We start from the raw sequence: 14374 nt of genomic DNA, 5'->3' as shown, positions 1-14374 counted from the left end.
GGATTTGTTCAACTCAAAGCTCCCCTCCCTTCTCCATTCGAATGCATTGGCTAAAATGAGTTCAAAGACCCTAGGTGGTTAGATAGCTCCCCGAGCTGCAACAAGGAACTGGCCACACACTGTCAAGGAACCCAGACACCCCTCGCCTTAAGGACAGGTGTGACAGACAGCAGAGCCAGGCCAGAGTCTGCTGGTGCAGTCTCCCTGAAATTCTGTCAGAGTGAAGGAGCCTGTCACCAAATGGCTACAAAGTCACAAAAAGGGGAGGATAAAAAGAGGGAGAGAGAGAGAGAGAGATAGGGCTACGGGTCAGGTGAAGAGATGGGGCTTGATTTGAGAAGATAGGGATGGATTTGAGAAGAGAGAGGGCTTATGGTCAGGTTAAGACAGGGGTCCTCAAACTACGGCCCACAGGCCGGATCAGGCCCGCCAAGGTCCTAAATTCAGTTCTCGCTGCTGCTGCTGCTGCCTGTCGGGCTTCTGGTGCTGTGGGGGTCCCAGGCCAGACGTGGAGACGGCGGAGCAGGAAATGGCGGCGGCCAGGAGGCCTTGTGCGCAGGCCGTTCAGGCGGAAGGCAGCACCGCTGCTGGGGTCCCTCGCGGCTCAGTCGCCGCCCCTCCAGGTCTCCCGCTTCCCCACCACTCTCCTTCCCATCTCGCAAGCCCCCGCGCATACCCCACCCACCCAGCATGCGCGTCTCGCCTTTGCAACCTGCCACTGTTGGAGGAGTTCAGAATATTGTCAAGAAAAGCTCAGCCTCTCTTTCTCTGCGCACCGGCGCCAGTCTGCTCATGTGAGGCCGCCCTTTTTGCAAGTTCCCCCTGTCCTTTTTTTTTATGGCGGGGGTGTGGGTGTGTGTGAGGAGAATTCAGCTCCATGCCTTGGTAGCCTTTGCAAGTTTTAACTTCTTCTGGAAGGGGTTGGCGCTCTCCACGGAGAGATCCCTGAAGGGCTGCAGGTTAGCGAGAGTGGGCGGCTGTCACCCAGCGCTACCATTTTAATCTTTGGGGTGGCAGAAGAAGCCGGGCTGGGGTGGAACTATTTCCAGCCCCTGCAAGTTCCAAAGCAGAGAAACCTTTGGAAAAGTGCTGCTACCTCCTGAATTTGACACACAAACACCCCACTCTGCTTTCTCCCTTCCTAAGCCCCTCTCTCTTATCTTCCTCTCACTTTCCAGGCTTGCCCTTTCACTGCCATTCCCACTGCTCCCACGTTTTGCAGTTTTTTTTGGGGGGGGTTGGGGAGAGAGAAACGCCCGCCCATGATTATTTAGCTGATTCTCTCCTGACCAACATAAATTAGCAGGCCCATACTTCCCATTGAAATATTCATAGAGTGGTACCTCGGTGTATTTGTCAAAGAGGAGGGGCAAAAGAAACTGTATTGCTTGTTTTATGTTGATGATCTTTTATTCTTTTGGGAAGATGTCACAATGTACAATAACGCCCTAGCTCAACTGAAAGAACACTTTGACATGAAAGATCTTGGTGAGGTAAACAACTACCTATCTCTGGAAATAGAGAGAGATCAAGATGGTAACATTCTAGTACACCAGTCACGGAAAATTGCTGATGTGTTAAGCAAACTAAACCTGATGGATGCTAACCCTGTAGACACACCGATGACAACAGGTTATCAGGTAGATGACACTGAAGAAGCATTTTCTGACACTACACTGTACAGAAGTGTGCTAGGCAAGCTAAACTTCATTGCCAGATGTTCAAGACCAGACATTGCTGTTAGCTGTAATTTGCTAAGCAGACAAGTCAACAATCCTACTGTTAAAGATTGGAAAGCTCCGAAACGTATAGCGCGCTATTTGAAAGGCACTATGCATTACAGACTGAGATTTAACAATCAGAAGTCTGGTGGTCTTGAGATATTTGCAGATGCAAGTTTTGGAAGTGACACTACAGACAGGAAAAGCACGTCTGGAGTTTGCTATATGTACAATCAAGGTCTATTTGATTGGTCATGCAAGAAGCAAACAACAGTTAGCTTAAGTACTGGTGAAGCTGAACTGAATGCACTGTCTTATTCACTTAAGGATTGTGAATGGTTGTTACAATTGTGCAAAGACATGAAAATTCCTGTCAAATGTCCAATCCAGGTTTACCAGGACAACAAAGCATGTTTGGCTTTGCTGAATTCTGAAGGTTGTAAGCAAAGCACGAAGCACTTGCAGTTGAAATTGCAACATGCTAGGGAACGTATTCAGAAGGGACTCGTAACGGTGTCCTATATGCCAGGTAATGAAATTCCTGCTGATGTATTGTCCAAGATTGTATCAAGGGATCAACACTGTACCTATGTGCAGAAGTTGGGTTTGTACTGATATTGTACGAACACGCTGCCCAGTGATGTTCACAGAAAGGGGGAGGATGTTGGTTTCTGCTCTCTTCACTGTGCAGCGAAATGCTTGTCACAAGACAATGTTTACATTCCACACTCAGAGTTGCTGTTGGAGTTTCTCACGGGAAAGGAGACTGGATGTGACGTACACTGGTTTCCTGTTTTTCACAGTTCTCTCCGTGCATCAGAGGAGAGAGGATGCTTTCTCTGCTCCGGCAGAAGCAAGATGCATGTATGTAATCTCTCAGCTTTGAAGTGTAAATAAAGTAATGTAGAGTATGTGGCATGTACTCCTCATCATTCCGCTGTGCTCGGGACTCTGCAAATTCAACAGACAGAACCTTTTCCCCTGGAATTTGTGGCAAGAGGGCATATCCTATGCTAGGGGTTATTAAGAACCTAAGAATGACCCTGTTGGATCAGCCAGGTGCAGAATGGCTGGGACAACCCAGTCAGATGGATGGGGTACAATAAATAAATGATTAGTACTATTATTAGTATTTGCTTCCACTGTCTGAAGTGGCTGCCTCAGTCTGCCTCATGGACTGTAGAGTTATTCCTGTTGTTGTTGTTTAGTCGTTTAGTCGTGTCCAACTCTTCGTGACCCCATGGACCAGAGCACCCCAGGCACTCCTGTCTTCCACTGCCTCCCGCAGTTTGGTCAAACTCATGCTGGTAGCTTCGAGAACACTGTCCAACCATCTCGTCCTCTGACGTTCCCTTCTCCTTCTGCCCTCCACCTTTCCCAACATCAGGGTCTTTTCCAGGGAGTCTTCTCATGAGGTGGCCAAAGTCTTGGAGCCTCAGCTTCAGGATCTGTCCTTCCAGTGAGCACTCAGGGCTGATTTCCTTCAGAATGGATAGTTTGATCTTCTTGCAGTCCACGGGACTCTCAAGAGTCTCCTCCGTTACCATAATTAAAAAGCACCAATTCTTCGGCAATCAGCCTTCTTTATGGTCCAGCTCTCACTTCCATACATCACTACTGGGAAAACCATGGCTTTAACTATACGGACCTTTGTTGGCAAGGTGATGTCTCTGCTTTTTAAGATGCTGTCTAGGTTTGCCATCGCCTTTCTCCCAAGAAGCAGGCATCTTTTAATTTCGTGACTGCTGTTATTCTTAATAAGAGTTAATAATAAGAGTTATTCTTAGGTTCCTAGTAACCCCTAGCATGGGATTTGCCCTTTTCACATTTGCCACAAATTTAAATTCCAGGGACCAGGGGAGAAAGGTTTTGTTTTCCCCTGTTCCCTGGCAAGCTAGCTTTCTGTAAGCAAGGAGCTACTGCTCCTTTCTTGGAGAGGCATTCAGCTATTTTACACGCACCTGAAATCACTCACCTTTCCTGCTCTCCCTTTCTCTCTCTCTCAAGGATGCCAAAAAGAGGCAGCTCCCTCCCTGTTTGGTCTTCAATGGTTAACAGCAGCAACAGCATCTGAGCCCACATTCCTAGAGCAGAAGATTGCAAAGAGGAGGAGAGGGTATGTGCCCCTTTCCTCTTCCGCAGATCTGAATGGGGGGAAAATGCAAAGTGTTCCACGTGAGTTTCTTCTTGCTTTCGCAGAGATGCTGAAGGCGGCCGCAGGGAGGGAAATGCAAGATTAAGGCAAATAATTCCGCGTGCTGGGGAAAGCAGGACTCCCGCAAGAGCTCTTCCCCTAAGCGAATTATTAGGCTCATTGGAGAGATGCGCTCAGTGCACTGAGAGATCCAGGTAGGTTAATCACTCCACAGGTAAGCATCCATTATCTCCCCCCAACCTACAACTGCTTCTCGTTTCCTGTGTTGGGGACCTTATTCACTAGTAACCTGCAATCATTTCCTTATGCTGCATAAATTAAGGTTACCACTTTCCTTCACTCTTCCACATCTCTCTCTTTGCTCTTGTGCCTTCAAAAGACGCCTGAAAAGCATAAATGAAGCTTTTCCACAAATGGGAAGGGGGACGGGGTTGGGAGTGTTAACGGAGAAATCTGAGGGCTCCCTTGGACAAAAATCAAGGACACCAGCCAGGAATACCAGAGCAAAACAGCAGCCAGTAGGCTTGGTCTTTACTGAAGACTGTCGCAACAGGATTCCCACCTGCCACAAGGTGGAACAAGATGGAAGCCCAGACAAAAGAGAACCCAAACTGTTATTAGCTGCTAATCCCCATGTTACACCCTCCCAAAACTACATCACTCATACATCATGGTTACATCATGAAAGGGGAGGTCTGGTGGCAGTAATCTGAGCATCCTGGACCCTGCCCCATGGTTCTCCTTGCCCTCCACCAAACACCCATCAAGTGTAACAAAAAAGATATTTACATTTCCCTGTTTCCCAGCCAAGTTAATCACACCCTTTTGTCTTTATCTGGCTTTGTTTTTTCTGGAATGGCTACCTGTCTGGCAAGGGACGTGGGTGGTGCTGTGGGTTAAGCCACAGAGTCTAGGACTTGCCAATCAGAAGGTCGGTGGTTCGAATCCCCACAACGGGGTGAGCTCCCGTTGCTTGGTCCCTGCTCCTGCCAACCTAGCAGTTCGAAAGCACATCAAAGTGCAAGTAGATAAATAGGTACCATTCCTGCGGGAAGGTAAACAGTGTTTCCGTGCGCTGCTCTGGTTTGCCAGAAGCGGCTTAGTCATGCTGGCCACATGACCCGGAAGCTGCACTCTGGCTCCCTTGGCCAATAAAGCGAGATGAGCGCCGCAACCCCAGAGTCGATCATGACTGGACTTAATGGTCAGGGGTCCCCTTTACTTTTTACCTGTCTGGCACTCAGGTATCAGGATGCCAGGGATTATCACTCAGGCAGAGGGGCTGCTGAGTAGCTGAGCTCACATGTCTATATGAATTTCTGAAGTTTTCCCAGTGAGCCAGTACATAGATACATTTATCAGTGAATTCTTACATTTGGTATCGTGCAGCAGAGGCCCTTTGAATAGACAGGAAGAAACGGTGATGAAGTGTTTTGTGGGGACAAATCACAAAAGTGATTGTGCTGATTTTGGTAGTGGGTTGCATGCGCATGATATCTGCTGGAGGGGCAACCCCCCCCCCCAAATCTATACATAAATTCCCGCAACAGGAGGCTCTCATGCCACATTGCCAGGTACCTGGTGGTGAATGTTAAACTGCACAGGAGCAAGGCCAGGGGAAAAAACAACAACGTTGGCAATCCTAATCAATTTTACGTGCTCAAGAAAGCCGGCCAATGGAAGGTGGAATTGAGAGGAGGAAGCCAGTCGGGAGGCAGCGTCACAATGGCCAACCAGGCACCTCTGGGAATCTTGCAAGCGACACCTGAGTTTGAGAGCTGTCTGCCCACCTGCAGTTCCCAGAAAGTTGGACCCAGAAGCATCACTGCAGTGGAGGTGGAATGTACGGTAGCTGTTGTGGCAAGCGGCCATTGATAGCCGTCTCCTCTATGAATCTGCCCAGTCGTATTTTAACGCCATCCAAGTTTGTCGCTGCCTCTTGTGGAAGAGAGTTCCATCGTTTAATAATGTGCTGTGTGAACAAGGCCTTCCTTTTGTCTTGCCCTGAATCTTCCAACCTTCAACTTCAACTGGATGAGTTTGAATTCAGGCAAAAACGTTCCTCTTTAACTGGGCCTTTGGTTGATTGTTATCTGATGCCCTTTTAAAAAGTGTTGGGTGGCGGCGGCTATTGGGTTGTTTTTATTTTGATTGTGTATTTTGTGGTTTTATACTGTAATTTTATCTGTTGAACCGCCCTGAGACCTGTGGGTATATGGGCGGTATACAAATTTAGTAAGTAAATAAATAAAAATAAAATAAAATCCTACTTTAAATATGCACACCCTGCAAAATTTTATATACCTCTTTGGTATGTGTCTCTGCCTCCCTTCCACACGTACTTATCCTTTTTTCGTAAATAATAAAAGTCACAAATGTTGTAACCTTTCCTCATAAGGGAGTTTCTCCAACCCCCTCGATCATTTCTGTCTCTTATTTCTGAACCATTTCCCCCAACTCTCCTTATACCCCCTTTGAGGTGAAAGTTGCAAATAGCTGGACCCTTTTTATCTTCCTTCATAGGTAGTGAAATGGCATCTGAAATATTTTCCAGACCCTCTCCCCTTTGCATAGGGATGGAGGCTGTGGAGTCACCTCAGGTAGGAGGGATACTCTTTATTGATATATATATATATATATATATATATATATATATATATATATTGATATATATTGATATATATTGATATATATAAAGTGGTACCTCGGTTTTCAAGCATCTCAGAAGCCAAACATTTCGTTTTTCGAATGCCAAAAACCTAGAAGTGAATGCTTCCATTTTCGAACGCACCTCAGAAGTCGAACTGCTTCCGCTGCATTTCCCCACCCCCAAATTTCTTCTTTGACTTTGCCGACAGCCCATTGCACCTCGGTTGTCGAATGTTTCGGAAGTCGAACGTTTCGGAGCTTCTTGCAGCCAATCAGAAGCCATGCTTTGGTTTCCGAACATTTTGGAAGTCAAACAGACTTCCGGAATGGATTCCCTTTGACCTCAAAGGTACGACTGTATATATTTATCCTGCTCTTCAGCTGAAAAAGGATCTCTGAGCAGCTTACAGATCAATGAAAACAATAAGGCTTGCCCCCTCAAGTTTGCAGTCTTAAAAATATTATTGATCATTTTGTATTTTTATACTGCCCTTCAGCTGAAGTTTCCAAGCCAGTGTCCAAAAATCCCTTCAAATCATAAGTGAGGGAGAAGCACTTTTCACACCCTGCCTGTGAATATTGATGCGGGAAGGACATTTCTTTTTTCCCCCCAGGGACCAGTGACTTTTGAGGAGGTGGCCCTCTATTTCACTGAAGAGGAATGGGCCCTGATGCAGCCCAGACAGAGGGCTCTGTACAGGGAGGTGATGCTGGAGATTCTTGGGATGGTGACCACCTTAGGTAAGTATCCCTTTGGCCTTTATTTAGAGATGCTGAAAGTATGAACTCCCCTCAGCAGTGCCCAACAAGTAACATCCATCTCTATGAGACATGTCTGGCCCTTACAGAAGCCATGCCAGTTCTGCACGAGCAAGGCTTGTTCTTCTGTATGCTTTGTAATGCTGGGCAGTATTCATCTCACAAGACTCATAAGGTGAAGCCCTGTGCATGGACTTCTGCTTGTGCAACAGGGCTCCTGTGGTGGATGGTGTCAGTTTGCATTTCTTAGTGCAGAAAGTGTTGATCTGATGTGTAGAGATCTTTCCTCTTCTAATTAATTCAGGAGGGTTCTGGAAGCTTCTCTGGATAAAAGAAGGTTCATGATGTTTGGGTTATTCCTTCAGAGAAGCTGAGTACAGCTGGTTTAAATTGGTTCTCTTATCTCTTTGAGCAGTGAGTGATTTGCTGTCGGCTCGTTCTGTGGCGGTTGGTAAGAGGCAACATCCTGAACTCCTGGCCCTTTGGAGAGGGGTTGTGGCTTAGTATTAGAGCAACAGAGCTTCTGCTTTGATTGCAGAAGGCCGCAGGTTTAATCGCTGGCATCTCCAGGTAAGACTGGGAATACCCCAATTCCAGCTCCAGAGAACTGCTGCTAGTCAGTGTAAACAATGCTGAGCAAAATGGGTCAGTGGTGTGTGACTCAATATAAGGCATTTTTCTTAAGTGATTCATACAGAGATGAAAACAGGCAGACGACCCCCTAGCTGCTACCCTCCCTACTTTCTCTTTCGAAGACCCCACAGAGGGATAAGAGATTACAGTGGTACTTCGGGTTACAGATGCTTCAGGTTACAGACACTTCAGGTTACAGACTCCGCTAACCCAGAAATAGTACCTCGGGTTAAGAACTTTGCTTCAGGATGAGAACAGAAATCGCATGGTGGCAGCAGGCAGCCCCATTAGCTAAAGTGCTACCTCAGGTTAAGAACAGTTTCAGGTTAAGTATGGACCTCCAGAACGAATTAAGTTCTTAACCCGAGGTTTGTTTAGTTGTTTAGTTGTGTCCGACTCTTTGTGACCCCATGGACCAGAGCATGCCAGGCCCTCCTGTCTTCCACTGACTCCCGAATTTGGTCAAACTCATGCAGGTAGCTTTGAGAACACTGTCCAACCATCTCGTCCTCTGTCGTCCCCTTCTCCTTGTGCCCTCCATCTTTCCCAACATCAGGGTCTTTCCCAGGGAGTCTTCTCTTCTCATGAGGTGGCCACAGTATTGGAGCCTCAGCTTCAGGATCTGTCCTTCCAGTGAGCACTCAGGGCTGGTTTCCTTCAGAATGGATAGGTCTGATCTTCTTGCAGTCCATGGGACTCTCAAGAGTCTCCTCCAGCACCATAATTCAAAAGCATGAATTCTTCGGCGATCAGCCTTCTTGATGGTCCAGCTCTCACTTCCATACATCACTATAACCCGAGACCACTGTACAATTGTCTTTTCATACCCTGGTATTCCCTGAATAGCCTTCTTGGATCAGGCCAGGGGATGCTTTAGCTGAGATTCCTGCATTGAAGGGGGTTGGACTAGATGACCTGTGGGTCCCCTCCAGCTCTAAGATTCTATGAGTTCAGCCTCCTGTTCTTACAGTAGCCAGCCAGATGGCCCAGTGGAAGCCCATAAGCAGAAACTGAACACAAGGGTCCTCTCCCCTTCTGCCGTTTCCAGAAACTGATGTTCAGAGCCTTCTGTGCTGGGCCCGGGGGTAACCTGAGCGACGCGGTCCAGGTCCGGTCCCGAATCCAAGGGTTCCATAAGGAGTCAGTCCGACAGGGCCAAGGCAGGACACGAGGCAGGAAACCACGCAAGGTCAGGCACAGGGTCTCGGGCAGGTTCTAGCAAACAGCAGTGTTGCTCCCGCAACCTGGGGCGGGGTAACAGCCGGTCCTGATCCCCCGGTGGCTCACCTCCCTGTCTCACCAGAAGGCGAGCACTCCTCCTGCGAGTACTCAGGTCTCTCCTTCTCTCCGACCTTAGTCTCTGCAGCTCGGGAGATGTCGGTGGGTTACCAGCCTCAGCCTCTCCTGACCCAACTGGTAGTGGAGTAGCTGTAGGTGATTGCCCAGCTGAAGGCAACGAGGTAATCCCCGCATCTGGAGCCAGGGCAGGCTCAGGCCCCTGACTCGGCCCAGCTGGTGCTTGTTGCAAGGGAGCCTGTGCAGACTGGGGCTCTTCAGAATCAGGCCCCATACTAGGTTCAGATACCGCCTGAGGCAAAGGATCTGGTGCAGACTGAGACTCCTCTGGTTTCGAGTCCGAGCCCGAGTCCCAGGCCATCACACCTTCCAACAGTGGAGACAGAGGGTTGCCTTCACAGTCCACGGAGGCAGAGCCTAACCTTCATCCTGGGAAGCTGATAGACTTGTCCTCCTACAACAATCTTTTTTTTTTTTTTTTTTTGGCATATGACAATATAAATTTTATTAAACTTTTCCATAAAATATCCAATCATACAAAATTCCACATCACATATTTTAACTTATTGGACCTCCCTCAACTTCTCTGACAATCATTCGTAGTTAAATTTCTATCTTCACATTGTCCTCCTACAACAGTCAGTTCTGCTTTTCCCTCGATCAGAGGGTTTATCCAGTTTTCTCCTTATATTCCAGCAGGTTACGTCTGGGAGAGTGAGAATGAGGGAGCAGAGTTGGACGTGTCGTTGGAAACAGCCACGGGTCAGTATGGTGGGGAGAACATGGAGGCTCGAGATGGAGCAAAGAAGCAGGAGGAGAAACAAACTCAGACGCAGGGGGAGAAATCTGCCGCTTGTCAGTATGGTGACGCCCCAAAACAACACACAACATGCAGAGGAAAGAAAAGGATCAAGTGTGCCGAGTGTGGAAAAGCCTTCAGTTGCCAGTCAGCATTTCATCTGCACCAGAGAACTCACACGGGAGAAAAGCCTTACAAGTGCCCACAATGCGGAAAGAGCTTCAATAGGCACGACAACCTTGCTTCACATCAGAGAATTCACACCGGAGAGAAACCGTACGCCTGCTCAGTTTGTGGGAAACGGTTCAGCCACAGTGCAAGCCTTACTTCTCATCAGAGAATCCACACAGGGGAGAAACCGTATAAATGCTTGGAGTGTGGCAAGAGCTTCAGCCGGTGCGACTCCCTTACTTCCCATCAGAGAATCCACGCGGAAGAGAAACCGTATAAATGTGCCGTCTGCGGAAGGAGCTTCCGTCAGAGTGCAAGCCTCACTTGTCACCAGAGAAACCACACCGGGGAGAAGCCGTACAAATGCCTGGAGTGCGGAAAGAGCTTCAGCTGGGATAAGTCCCTTATTGCACATCAGAGAATTCACACGGGGGAGAAACCGTACAAATGCTTGGAGTGCGGAAAGAGATTTAGGTGGAGCCGGCTTTTTACTGCACATCAACGCATTCATGCTGGAGAGAAACTGTATCCGTGTGCAGACTTTGGCGAAAGCTTCTGCCAGAATGCAAATCTTCCTTCCTATCAAAGAATCCATCCCCTGGAAAAGCTGCGCAAGTGCTTCATGTGCGGAAAGAGCTTGAGTCAGAACGACTCCCAGATTTTGCACCAAAGCTTACACCCGGGAGAGGACCTGTACAGTTGCTCAGAGTGTGACGAGAGACTAGCTTGCAAATCATATTTTGTAAACCATCACATAGTTAATGATGGCGAGAAAGAGTACGAGTGCGGAGGAAGTTGCGGCGCGAGCTCAGGCCTTGCTTTCCATCAAGCGGTTCACGCAAGGGGGAAATTGTATAAATGTCTGGAGTGTGGGAAGAAGTTTGGCCGGAGTGACCACCTTCGTAGACATCAGATTATCCACGCGAGGCAGGAGCAATAGAAGTGCTCACGCGGGCGGAAAATGTTTGCTTTTGGAGCTCGCTTCTCCTACACAACTCCATAGATTGCTAGTTGGGGGAATCTTGAGGAATGTCTGAGCTGTGGGAAAAGTATTGAGGGGGATCACCTCTCCTTACTGATAGAAGCCTCCAGAGGACATGAGCAGAATCATACAATCGCAAGAGGAATATAAGAAGCTGTATCAAACTGAATCAGATCTTTGGCCCGTTTAGCTCATCAGTGCTGTCTGACAGAGGTTTTCCAGGCAGGGATCCATCTAGGCCCTCCCTGGGGAGATCATTGAGGATTGAGTTTGGCAGATGCTCAACCACATAAGAACGCAGGAAGCTGTTTTATTTTGATCCACACCTATGGCCTATCTAGCTCAGTATTGCCTACACTGACTGTCAGCTGTTCACTGGAGGTTTCAGGCAAGGGTCTTTCTGAGCCCTGCCTGAAGATACTAAGGATTGGACCTACACGCTCCACACGCTCTACCACTGAGCTTTGGCCCTGTGAAACGCCTGCTTTTATATATGTATTGTCATGTCTCTTCCAACAAGAACCTCAACTGAACTTCAGCTCAAAAGTACAGTGGTACCTTGGGTTACAGACGCTTCAGGTTACAGATTCTGCTAACCCAGAAATAGTACCTCGGGTTAAGAACGTTGCTTCAGGATGAGAACAGAAATCGCGTGGTGGTGGCGGCAGCAGCGAAAGGCCTCATTAGCTAAAGTAGTACCTCAGGTTAATAACAGTTTCAGGTTAAGAACGGACCTCCAGAACGAATTAAGTTCTTAACCTGAGGTACCACTGTACTGTCACAGCCTGGATCCGAGGAACAGGGTCTTGTTTGTGGTGGTACCACCGCATCATCTGACCTTTAAGAAATCTATACAGCTTCAGGGGACAACCCCCCCCCATGTTTTTCCTTCATTACATTTTTTAAAATGTTCCTGATAGTTCTCTGTCGCTTTTTTAAAAAGCTGTTTTTAATTTGTAGTTATGCTTTTAACTTTTTTTCTCGATTTGGTTTCACTTTAATGGATTTAGGAATGATGGCATAATAAAGTCACCAAGAAAGCAGTTCCGACAAGTTGATATCTTAAGCGTCGCAGCATGTAAACTTGTTAAAATAAATATTATCTAGTACAATGTTTGCAGTTCTGTGCCTCTCCCTCCCACCCTGTAAAACCCCCACCCCACTACCGGAAGGCCAGGCCAGCACAACACCACAAATAAAAATATATAATAAGCACTAAGTAGAGCTAAAAGGGACACGGGTGACGCTGTGGTCTAAACCACAGAGCCTAGGGCTTGCCGATGAGGTTGGCAGTTCGAATCCCCGCGACGGGGTGAGCTCCCGTTGCTTGGTCCCAGCTCCTGCCAACCTAGCAGTTCGAAAGCACATCAAAGTGCAAGTAGATAAATAGGTACCGCTCTGGCGGGAAGGTGAACGGTGTTTCCGTGCGCTGCTCTGGTTCGCCAGAAGTGGCTTAGTCATGCTGGCCACATGACCTGAAAGTTGTACTCCGGCTCCCTCGGCCAATAAAGCGAGATGAGCGCCGCAACCCCAGAGTCAGCCATGACTGGACCTAATGTTCAGGGGTCCCTTTACCTTTAAGAACATTTATAAGGAGCCAGATATCCTCACGGCTAATAATTTCAGGGAACAGTTTCTTTCAATCATCAAATGCCTGGGAAAACAGGAGAGTCTATACAATGCTCCTAAATGTTGTTGACTTGATTTCCTACCTGCTTTTCCCCATATTGAGATCGTAGGAAGAGCTCACAAGATCAGTCCAATGGCCCATCTGGTCCAGTTTCCTGTTCCCACAGTGGCCAACAAAACCAGCAAGCGGGATTTGTCCGCAAGAGCCCACTCCCCTTCTGTGATTTCCAGCGATAGGTATTCAGAAGCAGTAGTCCTAATCCTAGCCGTATGAGGCCTAGGACCCACGTACCTATGGGACCGCCTCTCCTGGTATGCCCTGCGGAGGACCTTAAGTTTCACAAATGACAGCATTTTGGAGGTCCCAGGTCGCAAGGTGGTTAGATTGGTCTCAACTAGAGCCAGGGCCTTTTCAGTACTGGCCCCGACTTGGTGGAACGCTCTGTCGCAAGAGACTAGGGCCCTGCGGGACTTGACATCTTTCCGCAGGGCCTGCAAGACAGAGCTGTTCTGCCTGGCCTTTGGTTTGGACTCAGTCTGACCCTTATGTTTCCCTCCCTTTAGGGTTTTGGTCTATGGGCTACTATTAAAATGAGGCTGCATTTTAAATTGCATTTTAACCTGTATTTTCAATTGGGTCCCCACTCCCCATTGTTTTTTACTGTGATTTTATTGGTGTTAGCCGCCCTGAGCCTGGCTCTGGCTGGGGAGGGCGGGGTATAAATAAAATTTGTTTTTATTATTATTTACAGCCATCCAGGTTGGTGGCCCTTACTGCCTCCTGTGGGAGTTCCACAGTCTTAAATGTCTGCCGCCTGAAGGACTCCCTCCCATCCCCCCCCGCCCCCCCCGGTCCAAAGTCTTCCAACATTTAGCTTTGTTCAATACCCACGAGTCTCGGCCTGTAAAATTATCTCAAAAAATGAGCTTGCAATAAAAATGTAAGGAGTAGAAAGAATCGCCTTTCATAACACAGCTTATAGCCTCTGTCACCTCTGCAAGCTAGGAATTATTATTATTATTATTATTATTATTATTATTATTATTATTAAATTATTTATTTGGTTAATAATAATAATAATAATAATAATAATAATAATAATAATAATAATTTATTATTTGTACACCACCCATCTGGCTGGGTTCCCCCAGCCACTCTGGGCTGCTTCCAACAAAGATTAAAAATTACATTTAATGGTTTTTCAAGTTAAAATTTTACTGTCACATATTGTACAACATAAAAACAAGATTCCAAGGGATCTCTTGGGATTTCCCTCCTCCGCTTTGTGGCTCCTATTGTTAATAATTTCCTCCTGCATCTTTTATAACAACCCAAATCTTTTACATCTCCATTGTGTCCAGCATTCATAATTAAGCTACAAGTGATATTCCAGTCCTACAAATGATTTCAACAGTTTACAATGGTTTTTAAGATAAGTTATAAATTTTCCCCATTCCTTATTACAAATTTTGGTCTCCCTGATTTCTGATTCTTCTGGTCATTCTGGCCATTCCGGCATAATCCGTCAACTTGATCTGCCATTCTTCTCTGGTAGAGACTTCGTCTTCTTTCCACCTCT

At 47.2% G+C, this 14374-nt stretch overlaps 1 protein-coding gene across 8 annotated transcripts in view; it reads left to right on the top strand.

Annotated features, from left to right (window-relative positions):
- Nucleotides 1-12209, top strand: part of LOC307208734 (uncharacterized protein) — a 92487-nt gene extending 80278 nt beyond the window's left edge. For 3 of the 8 annotated variants that reach the window (XM_079963645.1, XM_079963642.1, XM_079963641.1), the window contains 3 exons: nt 6404-6476; nt 7140-7266; nt 9910-12209. In XM_079963645.1, the coding sequence (XP_079819771.1) occupies nt 6408-6476; nt 7140-7266; nt 9910-11123 (1410 nt within the window). In that variant the 5' untranslated portion in view covers nt 6404-6407 and the 3' untranslated portion in view covers nt 11124-12209. Of the gene's footprint in view, nt 1-3861; nt 4075-5707; nt 6477-7139; nt 7267-9909 lie in introns of those variants that run through there. The other 5 variants (XM_079963647.1, XM_079963646.1, XM_079963644.1 and 2 more) reach the window with 4 other exon arrangements.
- Nucleotides 12210-14374: the final 2165 nt, after the last annotated feature.

Source organism: Podarcis cretensis (genome assembly GCF_951804945.1).
Source record: "Podarcis cretensis genome assembly, chromosome: 2".
Lineage (NCBI taxonomy): Eukaryota > Metazoa > Chordata > Lepidosauria > Squamata > Lacertidae > Podarcis > Podarcis cretensis.
Note: the sequence above shows the minus strand (reverse complement) of the source record. Positions and strands in the feature narration are given on the sequence as shown.